Here is a 14400-nt window from a genome sequence, read left to right as displayed (position 1 = left end):
TAAATACCCAAGTCTCCAAGCATTGAATATCATCCAAGGAGAAACAAAGCCTAGAGCTAAATAAGAAAAGTTTTGCTAATTAGTTTGTTTTGTGAGCTTTCTTTAAGAGTGTGCTCTATTTTCTTCTTCTTGGGATCATTAAAGTTATCTTGGATACTCTTCTTAGTCAACAATACATTTGTTAGCAAGTGTATGAGAGAGAGAGAGAGAGAGAGAGTAACCTTCCCTTTATAGAAGCTGTTGAAATAACGGCATTTGAAACGTGCTTAAACAATAGGCTTGTAGGTATCTAGGCACCAAGTCATTGGAATAAACATACCTCATATACCTCGCACCATAATTTTTCAGCTTCTTCGTCACAGAGCCGGCAAATTTCTCGTCCCCCACCCTCAGCTGTCCAAAAGTGTGCACCCCCTCCAACATCTCTATCGACCATTCCTAGTCATGCATTGCCACACTACAAGACAACAGCTCATTTATCACAACAAATTTATCACGGGCTTTATGAGTTCGTTATAAAAAGTACAATTTATCATGGGCATAATAAGCGCGTAGTGAATAATAAATTTTTATCATAGACAAATTTTAGCCCGTTGTAAAATAACAGTGAATGACCACATACAAAGTTACACGTTGTAAATATAGTAATCCACCACAAGCAATGCTCGTGGTCAATATTGTTAATGTCCACATCACCGTTTTGTTATATACTAAGGGCATAATGTATGACAAATTCATATATACTTAAATTTAAAAAAATAAAAAATAAAAAGGCGGGTCATTAAAGTTTTGCAAAATTTCAAACATTTTGAAATTTGAAATTTTCACACCACTTGAGCGGACTCTCGCACAAAATTCAAAATATAAAGGAAGAAAAATCCAAATTGTCTCTTTTATTGGTTAATCTCATCACCCACTCTCTCCCACACTACCATCTAAACCCTTCTCCCTATATATTTAATATTTATATATATTTATGATGCCTCATGGCTGAGCAACCGTCAATAGGGTTTCGATCTCACTCTACAGCCGCAAGCAGTGGCGCCAACCTCCATTCCCACCCATCTACATTCTCAAGGCTGATGGTTGAAATTAGAATATAAGCAAGTTTACCATTTTGGACATGGTGATGCAGGGAAAATCATGGAATTACCTTTTAATTTTGGGAGTTTTAACGAAAAACCCGCGATACTGTTCACTTTAACGAAAAACCACATTTTTACACTAAAAAGTCAAAATTTTACCCTTTATTTTGTCCTTATCATTAAAACTCAAAGTTTTCAAGCCTTTTTCATTAGTTTTTCTTTTAATTTTTAATAAATTAGGTTATTTATTTTATTTTTCATAATTACATTTTAGACAGAGAAATTAAAGTATTTTCCTTTTGTATTTCTATTTCTTGATAAGGCTCTACTCTCTAGGTTATTTTTTTTCATATAAGCACAATGTAATTTAGGGTTTAGAGGACTTTTGGAAATATTATTATTGAATTTGACCTTTGAGCGGCAAAGATTCCTTGCGTTTTATTCCTTTCTCATGTGTGCATTCTATATATGGTTGTTGTTGTTGTCTTGTTGATGTCTGCGCTTCTAAATCTGCATCACATGGAGAGGAGGGGAACATGTATGTGTACATGAATATGCCTATCAGGCTATTACTACGGTGGCTCAACAGACACAGTTTCTTGATGGTGGTGGTGCATTTGGTGTCCGCGCATGCCGCGAGTAATTTTGTTACATCGTTACCGGGAAAAAGACTCCACTATAGTAGCAGACCCCTTCTATGGCCCCACTGTCTCGAGCAATTTAGTAGGGCAGTCTTATTAAAATTTCTCTTTCCGTACACCGTGGTTAATTCAGCCAGAGAATCCTATTAAAGTTTCTCTTCTCGTGAACCCATGATTAATTCAGCCCCATGCGTAGCAACTCGACAACATCTTACCATAGATTGTAAATTAAACTAGTCGTCGTAATTGGATGGAGTTGGTACTGATCATGACCGATGTTGCAGTTCTATCTTAATGACAACAAACATGCAAGTTAAAGGATATCGAATCATGAATTCACCCCTGAAAGGACGTGCGGACCGATTATGTGATCGATTATCTAGAGAGAAGAAAATTTGGGTTTTGATTTGGGTTTCCTCACTCCAATAATCTTTATTCTTGTTGTGCAAGTCGAAGTACAATCTTCTACCCTATAGTTCTTGAAACAAGGATTAATTTCGTACTTTATGCGTAGTTTTCTTGCATACTACGCCGTTCTTATTAGATATCGTCAATGATCAATTTGAGTGGTGTGAACACTGTTGGACTTATAGCTTGTCTCTGGTAAGGAAATTCGTAACTCAAGTGAATAAAAATTTGAAAATACTACATCTATCAAGCATGAGAAGTTTATGACTCGATTCAATTTAGTGTGTTTAGCTTGTATCAAGTAAGAACTTAAAATCTGGAAAAAAAAAGCTGATCAATGATGTTGTTAGGTACCTCACACTTGAACAATCCATTAATTTAGACGCAACAGTAAAAGAGCAACCGCAAGTCATTAAGGCTTCGCGCTTTTACAAGGGTTGGGAAGGAATGTCTACTGTATGCCGCTTTACATTTGCTTTATAAAGAGGTTGTTTTCACGACTCGAGCCTGTAATCTTTTGGTCACAAAGAATCCACTGGTAACTAAACAAAAATCACTCTTAATCATCAATATGACAGATCATAGAATAGATAAAGCTACAACATGACGTAGAAATTTTTTGCTTGATCAATCATCAACATGACGTCGTATAGTCAGATTGGTTGAATACGCTTTGGCAACCTTGAATTGGATTACTTAATTGCACCATTATTAGTGGTAGGAGCCTAGGAGGTATATGTGCGTTTACTATATTAGATCAAAGCATGCATTTTCAATTGAATCAGGAGATCAAAGCATGCATTTTTACCCATTTTCTTTGTTGTTTGTAGATTTGTAAATAAGGATTAGGACTACAAAATGGAAGCTCTGAAAAATTTCTTTGTTAAAAGGGATTACAAGTTATTAAAGTTTCTGAAGGTGTCATCTGCTCTGAAATTCGAGCTGCCTCGCCAGTTCAAGCGGGTATTGATGTCTTCATGTTTCATGACTATTGTGCGTTGTTAAAAGATAGAGGGCATTTAGAGAGCTAGGGAAAATCCCCAAATCCAATATTGATTTTGCACACTTTTCTTTTTCTTTGTTCTTTGCAGATTTGTCAATAAGGATTGGGACTACAAAGTGGAAGCTTTGAAAAATTTCTTGATCGAAAAGGATGACAGATTAGTGAAGGTGTACTCCATTATGAAATTTCTATTTAATGCCCTGCTTAATTATTAATGAATTCGTTTGTAAAATTCATAAGATGTATGATTATTTGTGTACTAATTATTAAAAGAGTAATGTCTTTCTCAATTTTATTACTTTTTTTTTTTTACATAATCTAGATAAAATACTTTAAATTCCTACCTATATTATTAGAGATGATAATCGCCTTTATTTTATGTTTCTATACATTGAACCAATCCTCACATATAAATATATCTAAAATGTGTAAGTCGTGCGTCACGCGCGTGCAGAAAGGCTAGTATGAAGTATAGGCTCACCTTAATCAATTGTAATATAGATAAAATCATATGATGATGATTTTTCTTTTCAGTCAAAAACTTTTTTTGTTAAAAAATTTATACTCATATATAATAATTAATATATAGGAGGATGACAAAATTTTAGAACCCTCAGAAATGTGAGGTCATGTGCCACTGTACCTTTTGTACACTCTCAACCCCGCCTCTACTTAACAATTTTGCATCTCTTCCAAGCTCCATCACAATCTATAAATAAAAAGTAGACATTTGCATTATGCAATAGCCTCCCGAATTAAAAGAAATGATTTCCTAACAACTCTCTTCTCATTATGCACAATCCTGCTTATTTCTGTTTAATAATATTCACTTCAATTCAAATGTCAGAAATAAACTCAATGTATATTTAAAGAAAAACTGTGTGAAAATTACTTTCCTTGTGATATAACTAGTAGTACCCATTTTTTACTACGGATAAGGTTTTCCAGCAAGGGTTTTTGGTCACCTGAACCATGTTGTGTTGTAATTTTGTGTTCTCACAAACTCCAAAGGATACCATTAAAAAGGATACTAGTATATATAATTACCGTCTCACCAGAATAAGCTAGTTGGAGGACGAGAAGAGAAACAAGAATTTGAGCGATTAAAACCTTCAACGTCATCTTGGCCATGGAATAATTGTATATATTCGAGGTCTTGACTCTTATACTGCAAATGGTGTGATATTTTTATTTTATAGATAGAAGGTCAAGCGGGCAATGGGGTAGGTCTGTTAATTCTGAAGCCAGCCACACCCAGTGACACATTTTGGCAAAAGCAACGCACGTAAGTTCGGTCAAACAAATGCAATGCATTTGATTTAATTAATTACTTAATTAGGATTTGATCAAATTACCTGCTTTGAGTTTTTTTTTTATTTTTTTAACACAACCTGCTTTAGTTAAGCACTCTCTTAAACTGGCTGATTTGATCTGTCTTTTATACCCTTGGTTATACGTAAACTCTACTCAACACTCAATATACTCATGCATGCACTAACGGATCCATTAAGGGGCAAGGGGGGTCAGTTGGGCTTTCTCTATATATGACTTCAGTGTTGCCCATTTGAAGGTTTAAGTTGTCCTTTATACATGTCCTCCAACGACTTGATAAAATTCTTCAAAGAGCCTCAAAGAGGAGTTGCCGTTCTTATTATTAATTTTTTTAAATATCAACTTGAGCATTATATTCTTGATAAATTTTCGTAAGTGTATAAATGTAATTTTATTTCAAATTAAAACAAAATTAAAATGGGTATAAATAGAATCTCCCTAATCATGTCTCAGAAAACCAAACACAAACAAAAGCTTTTGAGCCACATCGGCCCAAAACAACTGTATCATTAATCGACTTCAGAATTATTTACTAGAGGAATACGTTTTTGGACGTGAGCAAGGGAAGGAAGGGATCCCAATCGAGTAATGTTGACATAATCTTGAGGAGCATGAGCTGCCAATCCAGGAATTACTAAACCAACTACCCTAAGCATCCTCATAAACCAGCTTTCCTTGTATTCCGCACCCCTTATTAACGGCAGTATGAAGCTCCTAATCAGCTCCCACAATGCATTTAGGCACTTTGGTATGAACCAGAACACATTGAAGTAGTTCTTGTTGGGTTCCTCCTCCAAAACCTGGTTCCCAATCAAACAATGTTAGTCATATTACGAAAGAAATTCTTCTATACTGCATTTATGCATAAATGTAGACAAGGTTCCTCTCACAAAAACTCTTGCACACAAATATGTATATAACTTTGATCGTCTCACAACAAACCCTAATCAATCATATTATGTTCATGTAACCACTTATTGCGATAAGAGAACCTGTAGTTTGTTGATTATGTGACTGGTTATTGTAAGAGAAACGTTCAATCAAGATAGAGAGACACTAACCTTCCCCTTATAGCAGCTGCTGAAATATAGGCTTGGACCAAAGTGCTTAAACAAGAGAGTTTTATCGTCATAAGGTATCCTAGGAACCATATCATTGGAATAAACATACCTCATATACTTCACACCATAATTTTTCAGCTTCTCCCTCATAAACACCCCAAAGTTCTCATCCCCCACCCTTGGCTGTCCAAAAGTGTACACCCCTTCCAACCTCCCCATCAACCATGCATATTTCTCCTCGTAGTCGTGCATTGCAAGCACCGCGGCAAACAGCACAGCCAATGCCCCGCCCAAGCTGTGGCCTGTCAGTATGAACTTGGCATTCTTGTTTTCTTGCATTAAATCCATCAGAATTTGTCTGATTTTGTAGTAAGCAAACTGATGAGGAAGTTGTTCAGCGGCGTTGACTTCTTGTGTTTCTTGTTCAAGGGGCCAGCTTCTGTTTGGTTGCATGCCAAGAGCTTTCATGAAGCCGCTGTGGGTCTTGCCGAGTCCTGCAAACTCACACCATGAGATGTCGAAATCCGTCCTCCATGCGTCTGCATCAAAGGGGTTGGTGCCTCTAAATGCAACCACAATCAAGTTGGGGTCAGATGTTGTGTCTTGGAACAGGAAGGCTTGCGTTGAATCTCGTCTCTGATAACCTGAAAATTATTTGATATTCATTACGAATCCAAGATTTAAAAAAAAAAAAAAAAAAAAAAGGGCTTCATTTCTGTAGTTTGACCGAAGTTCAACTCTAATCCCTATAGTTTTATTTTCTTGTAGTTTAGCCTTGTGGTTACTAGTTGTCGCAAATTACACACAGTTGCTTAATTTTGTCAGTGTTATTAACAGATGGGGATGAGTGACAAAAGTGTGAACTACATCTAAAACTGCAAAAATTAAACCATGGTCTAAATTAGAAAGACCAAAATCATACTTTTGTTACTACTTTATTTTTTATGCGAATTGATTTTCTTTGATTTATCCAATTCAAATGTCGCTAATAACATTAGGTGTGCAGGGGAAGAAAAAAAGTATACGAAAGTCATTTCAAAAACAACATTTCGATGTGTACCCTACCATTCCAAAAGTTGTAAAACTCTACGAATTTCATCTGCACATTCAAAAAAAATTAAAAGATAAAGAAGTCAGTTAATTCATGATCATCATAATCACTAGTACAATTTAAAACATTGGTGCTTAAGTTAATTAAATTTGCTTACCTTCCAGTGATCCGTGACGATTGTTTTAATGAGGACTTGGTTTTCGTATGACATTTTAGCCGCCATCATGGACAGAGCTCCTTTGTATCTTGTATTGCCTGGTTTGATGTTGTCGTCCAATTCCACTCGCCTATCAAGATTTCCCAGCACTGATCTGGTTGATAACGAATCTTCCTTTGCCACCTTTCCTGCCCACCGGCCCTTTTACTCATTCAATTACTTAAGCAGAAAATATGACCAAAGTATCAACATAATTATGCTCCTATAATTCGTTGCCACTATTTAAAGTTAGTTTTTCTGTTAAGAAAAAGTTCATGAATTCAAGAGAATGATGAATTTTAAAAAATTTAGATGAATTATTTTGTGTAATAATATGAAAAACCTCTCTTTTATGTCTTTTTATTTCTTTTTACCAAACACATAATTTTTTTTATATATTTTCCTCTTCGTTTTAATATCAAAATTTGTTCGGGTCAAAGTTTTTGAGTTTTGTCTAAGCCGTGAAGGATGATGTATATACTAATGAGTTAGATATAGATTATATCAATAATTTGATCTAATTCCCACCAAAGTAAGAATAGAAACTTTTGAGTCAATCAAGTGAAATTTTAGTTCGATAATCAAATCCACACCAAGACAAACAAAAAAATAATTTCAGTTTCACTATCAAAACCCTTGGAGAAAATGAAAAGGGCTTTAATGATTTCTGTTTCTTTTTCTGTAATTAAAGTAATTAATCACGGATGCATACACGCTTGAACTAAATGAATCAGTCACGAATTTTTAAAATTTTAAATCGTTGAATCAAAGAGAACAAAAGAATATGTGTTCTTATACTATTACAAGAAATTATATCAGACCAAACCTTTAAGCCACATTTTGAAGAGCGCGAACAATCCGCCATTGGATGCTACAAGATTTAGAAACTTGTTGACGGTAGCCCCAGTTCGAGCCATGGGCGTTCTGAAGAAAAGGAACATCCATTGCACCACAATAGAGACGAAGATTAGCCATCGGCGTTCAAGTTTTCGTCGTTTACGTCCTTCCTCTTCCGAACAGTTGATGAAGCTTCTCTTTTCTACGTCGGAGGAAAACAGGAGGCGAATGAGCTCGATGAAGCTTGCTTCTTCTGGCTTGAGGAAAACATAATTGTGACAGACATGTTCCTTAGAAGCCATGACAGTAATTGGCTTGGAAGCGAGGAAATGAGCTCATTGTGTCGATGTCTCAATTCAAACTATATATACAAATGCAGGAAAGAGTTTATATATTTATACATGTAACGTTTGTATACAGTAATGCGTATATACTACATATACAACAATGTGTCGGTGCCCTCTATAGAAAATTACGAATATTTAAGATGCTAGCTAGTTGTTTTTTTCATAACTAGTTTGGTTTTGTTAGATTTGATATATAATTAATGTTTTATATTGGAAAGAAGTATAAAAAAAAAAAAAAACAGCTTAGCTGGGCTGATTTGGCAACTAGGATAGTTCATAGATATGTGTGTGTGTGTGTGTATGTATGTATATATATATATGGAGTTTTAACGAAAAATCCTCTGTACTATTCACTTTAACGAAAAACTACATTTTTATATTAAAAAGTCAATCCTGATACTATTCACTTTACCCTTTATTTTATCTTTATCATTAAAACTCAAAATTTTCAAGTCCTTTTCATTAGTTTTTCTATATATATATATGTAGTGTGTTATTGAGACGGGAAAAAGAATTCTCATCTAGCTTGATCATCGTCATGCACGGGATTACTAATGTGGTCAAAGGACATTTTTGTAACGGCATAAGTTTTTTCAATTCTGGTTAGTTATCATACATTTGCAAGGTGTATATCATGTTTCATGGGTATTTTAGTCTTAACCTTCTGATGTTATGAACCAATTTGAAAACAACTAGCTCTTAATTAGTTTGATAACACTTCTCTTTCCAATGTCTGAAAAATGTTCAAAGCTTGAATCCTCCCTTGTCCAATAACAAGTAACAACAACAAAAAAAGGAACACATGAGACGCACACATGTGCCCTAAACTTGAAGTAAAATCTATAGATTTTGAATGCATTACATAATTAGAAAAGTTACTAGCTGACCAATGACTAAGAAATACAGGACATGGATTACAAAATTTTTTGGTGACTAATATTTAAATAAGTTATCATGGTAGAACGATCAAGAGCAAGTCAATAGATGAAATTGGTTTAACTAGTGAAGCATGAATATTCTTTGCTGATTAAGTCGTACCCCTCCTACTTCATTTTTAATTCCAACGTAGTTGCGTAACTATTGAGAGTGGTTATCCCACATCAAAAAAATAAGAGACATTATATGTGCTTATTAGTAATTGGACTACTCCATGTATTGCCACTTGCTTTTATGGTGGAATCTTAACTTTTTTCATGGTATCAGAGCAAGTGTCCCACTACATGCATGTGAAGTCCAATGGTCACACGTGTTTCACATCACCCAATTTATGTAGTTCATGTGCTAGGTTTAAAAATTTTGTCACATGTGAAAGGGCATGATAAGAGTGTTAATCCCACATCAGGAAAAGAAAGGATCTTACATATGTTTATAAGTAATGGTCATATTACCAATTGGTTTATGGGTGAAATTTCAAACTTTAAACACTGACGTGTTTATCAATATATCTTACTTAATGCACTTAACCATTGACCCCGTGTAAAATAAAAATCAAAAGAATCATATAGTCACGAAGACAAACGTGGGCATTCTAAGCAACCTGTATAAGACGTTTTAATCTTCCAATTTCGTGCAAGATTGGCGAAGACACAAACAGTGGGCATTCTATCTAAGCACACTATATAAGACGTTTTAATCTTCCAATTTCGTGCATATATCTTACTTAATGCACTTAACCATTGACCCTCATTTATAAATAAAAAACTAAACCATTGACCCTGTGTATAATAAAAATCAAAAGAATCATATAGTCACGAAGACAAACAGCGGGCATTCTAAGCAACCTGTATAAAAGACGTTTTAATCTTCCAATTTCGTGCAAGATGCAACAATGTTAAGTTAAATATGTCAATCAGGATATATAGGTAATTCTTAGTTGTTCTTAAATCCTTTTTTTTTTTTCTTTTTTTTTTTTCTGGTCCAATATCATTTCTTTGACAATGTCATATGACTCTTACAAGCTATGAGTTATATAGGCTCCGATAGATAATCCACAGTATATGTTGGTAACATCTTAGCTTCGTCGTATACCAACTAGTTTGTTCCTTAGGTTTTTGTCAATGAATTGGTCATCATAATTATTTTTATGCGGAGTTATTAACAATTATAATTACTAATTAGTGTCTCATTTGCTTATGTATGGGATTGGCACACGCTTTGGTTAAAAAGTGATTATTCTAGTGTTCTTACTTGTTTCCGTTTGGATGATTATCTTCCTCCTTGGCCTCTTCGTACACAATAGTTCACTTGTTTGGCTCAAATATGAGAGATGACTTTTTGTTACTCTCACATGTATCGGGAAGGTTATGTGATAGTTTTGCTAACATGAGTTTATCTTCCTCAAATTTGCTCTGGCATGACCCCCTCCACTCCACTGGCAGTACTTACTTCTTTAGATTTGGATTTCGTTGGCAATTGCATGGTTTCTGTTTTTCAGATAAGCATGTTTCATGGTTTTTCAGCATTTCGCTTGGCTCGAATTGAGACTTTAGTTTGAGGAATGTAGTAGCTTATTTTGAAGTTGATGGGCAGTTCTTGGGATCTTGGTTGTTTCTGATCGTGATAGTAAGGCTACTTTGGTAGATCGATGGCTGAGTCTTATGTGTAACTCAACTCGCCTAATCCATTATCACCCTTTTATTAAAATAAAAAAAAGTAGGACATAATTATATTTTGAGCTTGTTTGAGATTTGAAGCTAGAGTGAAAAAGTGCTAAAAGATACTCAAAAGTGACTATACTTAGCATAAAATTTCTATAAAAGCACTTATGAATCGTAAAAATACTTTATGTGAGCATTGAAAACACTAGGATTTTTGTGATAATATTTTTTGACAAATCAATCCTCGCAAAAGCAGAACTAAATATAGAAGAACATTGATGAATCAAGAGCAAAAGGTTTAGAGAGAGAAAGATGAGTTCATGCAAGTCTTACTAAAATTGATTCGATACATTCATTATAGATAATAATTCACACTGTCACATTTGGAACTAATTTATAACTTCATAATTCTTAACTTTTGATTGATAAGTTGGAGATAGCCTAAGGAAAACCAACCCTTGGGAGTGAGTATATATAAAGTGGATATATAGTACGTAGAGGCTAGAAAAAAAATATAAGTGTCAAATGAATGTATGTTTACAATTAAATACTAAACCAAAAAACTAATTAAGAAATGTTAAATCTCAATTCCTGTCTAAGCGTAAATTGAATTAAACACATCTAGCTAACTGGACAGTTGGGCTAATTAGATGGTACCCGGATAAGTTTAGGCTTTATATGTAGGTAAAGTAGAAGAGAATTTATTTAGACGATGACAATAATTGAGCTTTCAAAAGCCTATCTGAAAACTCTTTCTATTAGTTTTTTATTTTTATTTTCTAATGGTAATTATTTGTTCGAAGTCACAAAATATTTTTAAGGATAGAATTAAGTCAATTAATCTTTTAAGTTTAAGAAATTGTCTGTTTACCACTCAATACGACGATCTAGTGATATTCCTCTTCATTTAGAAATAAGAGATTTTAGGTTCAAATCTCGTGCATGGCAAATTCGAGACCAAGTTACTCGTGCATGGTAAATTCGATACCAAATTAGGTTGCTCATTGTGTGGCTTAACCGAATTCTCCCTCTCCTTAGTGTAAAAATATATCGATGTACTCAAAAAAAAAAAAAAAGGTTTCGTTGAACAGTGGTAAAAGTTGAAATGAAGTTAATGAACGTTAATTTATAAGGCTATGCCAAACAGCTAGTATGAATATATTTTGACGTCTGCAGAAATAATCATCTTTCAGTAACGATGACATAATAAATAACAACAGATCATTTGCGCAATGGAATGTCGAAATATGCTTATTGTAGCAGATTGGTTGTTATTTCCCTCTCAATGTTGCTGAAATTAACGGGTAGTCCTATGACCACAGGTACACATTGGGCCTTCACGGGGTCTGCAATCCCTGACCAGGCCGCACGCGAAGGCAGCAGAAGATGGCAGCTTCTAAATACACCCAAACATTGAATTGGCAACACCCAAAAGACTTGGAAAATTATAATTTGAAAAAAAGAATCATTTCAAAGTTGTTGAGCATGACATTTATTTTTATACAATTTAGTTACAGGTCTACCTCAACAATTTACATTGTGAACCATTCACCTCATTTTCGACGTTTCTATTAATTTTGGTTTAGTCCACGGTCCACGACAATAATCCTATTTACGCAAACCAAACTACATAATTAATACACTTGCTAACAAAACTGGACATGATCACTTTAGATGAAATATACGTGTATGTTAGAGAGTGTTACAATAATGCATGTAATTAGTTTTGTGTGTCTAAATAGTATTTACTCGTGCAGACATTGAGACTTAATTCATAGGTGTAACCTTTGGCTTAATTCTCTAGAATCGACCACTGAATCGTCTTACATTTCAATACTTCAAAATCAACAATTAAAATGCCGAACGATTCAATGCTCTATAATTGATAATTAAATCACTTAAGGTTGTGTTAATCGAAGATACATGACATAGCCATGTTGGCTAAAACTAACATACGCATTCTATGCATCTAAGTTTGTATTCCACTCCGAAGATTTTGTATTATTGCAAAGTAGAAAATGAGAGGTGGGTCTGTCCATGCTTCTAGAAGTAGAATTTGGACAAAATTATAGAAAAGTTGCTTAAACTCGATGTGGAGTTTTTTGTTGAAATACATCCCACCTATGAGAAAGGACAGACGGAGGAGGAATATTGGGCCAAGAGATTAAGATTGTGTCACCCTCCGTCGCTCTCCCAGTGGACCCCTACCAAATCAAATCCGACCAACCAACATGTCTTAGTCTCATTTTTTGGACTCTAGCCATTATTCATTTGGTTTGCTCTTATCTTGCATATCCTACCGTCTTTGACTCCATAACAAATTTATCTAACCCCGACACAAATTTAACAACAAAATTCAATCTAGCACTCAAAATATTACAAGTATTTGGTTTGAATCTACTTGTATATTGTTCTATTAATACATAATATTGTATTATAAATCTGAATAGTAGGAAAAATTGCAATAAATGTTGTTTTCAGTTTTATTTGATAATACATGTCACTTATTCTGCAACGTGACCTGAATAATCAAGCTCGGAGTAGTTAGACAACGTCAATGCCACTACATGATCAGTCACTTACTGTGAATGAAATTAAAACCATATTCATGTTTTTGGTTGTAGGGTTTAGAAATTGAACGAAGGATTTCATTAATTTGGTGCATGAAGTCGATGTATGAAAGAGATGCAAAGCACTTGTGCGGTTTTGGAAGGGCGTGTGCTTTATATTCACAAGACAAGGGACACCTCTTACTCCATTGATCGACGACCTTGAGGATGAGGATGTTGGGACCTTAGCCATATGTCTCACATGGGTTTTCTGATTGTTTTTGTTTGCCCATTCTTATTTATTAAAAAATAGTATATATTATCATCTCTATCTTTCCCTTATTTTGTATTTCTACTAGATATTGTATTAGTCTACTAGATTTGGTTGGGATGTTGTGGATGTACTAAGGAATAAATGGCTTTCTTTTGGGGAGTGTTTGAGGCATGCATGAACCTTGAGACATTGGCACTTCTCTCATTAGATCCTCCATTGGGAAGCAACCTACCCTTCATTTCTCTTTACTATATTTGCAAAATTATTTGAGCTATATTTTCATGCTATGTAGCATTAAATAATACGAACATTAGATATATAGATTTACGAGATCATAATAAAAATTATAATTCAAACTAATCTAAGTCATACAATACTCGTAAATTTAATAGTACGTTATTTACGTAGCCTGAAAGAATTTTCAAATATTAACTTCTTTTCTAAAAGCATACATATAAATATTAAATAAAAGTGATCGATATATTGAATGCCTCTGGTTTCTTGCACCTTCTTCACCTCTTAACTTTGTCATCACTACCATCTTTAAACTTATATTTTTGTTTATTTTTATTAGGGTTTGAATGAGAGGTACCCAATATTATCTTATGCTAAAAGAGAACCCCCATGGAGTCGCGAGATTGCTACTTATAGCAAGTCTCATGCAAAAATGGATAAGAACCCTAAAAATAGAAATTTAGAAAGGTGTGGAAGTCCCCCAGAAATAGAAAGTGTTGAATTTATATAACTCTTGCAGGCCTCCAGGAGTCCCAATGCAAATTGGACAAGGATTGTCTGTCCTTCTACTTCTGGTGCCCTCTCATACCCTCCTATTTGTGTGGTCACGGTTAAGCCATGTCAACATTCTATATTACTATTCATTTTTGTCTTATTATCTCTATATAAAAAACAATATAAAATGTTGACGTAGCTTAACCGTGACCACACAAAACAGAAGGGCACGGGAGGGGAGACAATCCTTGTCCATGAAAATTAGGCGGCAATTTATAGGAAAGTGGTAC

The 14400-nt window shown here is 34.4% G+C and overlaps 1 protein-coding gene across 1 annotated transcript; it reads right to left on the bottom strand.

Annotated features, from left to right (window-relative positions):
* Positions 1-4902: 4902 nt before the first annotated feature.
* On the bottom strand, positions 4903-7943 carry LOC137719590 (triacylglycerol lipase OBL1-like). The gene is made up of 5 exons (XM_068458631.1): positions 7604-7943; positions 6739-6926; positions 6596-6629; positions 5531-6174; positions 4903-5269 (listed from the first exon to the last, which is right to left on the bottom strand). Exons 1-5 carry the CDS (start codon positions 7914-7916, stop codon positions 4979-4981), a joined length of 1470 nt encoding a protein of 489 aa, XP_068314732.1. The 5' UTR covers positions 7917-7943; the 3' UTR covers positions 4903-4978.
* Between the last annotated feature and the right edge of the window lie 6457 nt (positions 7944-14400).

This window comes from Pyrus communis, chromosome 1 (genome assembly GCF_963583255.1).
Source record: "Pyrus communis chromosome 1, drPyrComm1.1, whole genome shotgun sequence".
Taxonomy (NCBI): domain Eukaryota; kingdom Viridiplantae; phylum Streptophyta; class Magnoliopsida; order Rosales; family Rosaceae; genus Pyrus; species Pyrus communis.
This window is presented reverse-complemented; position numbering and strand designations above follow the sequence as displayed.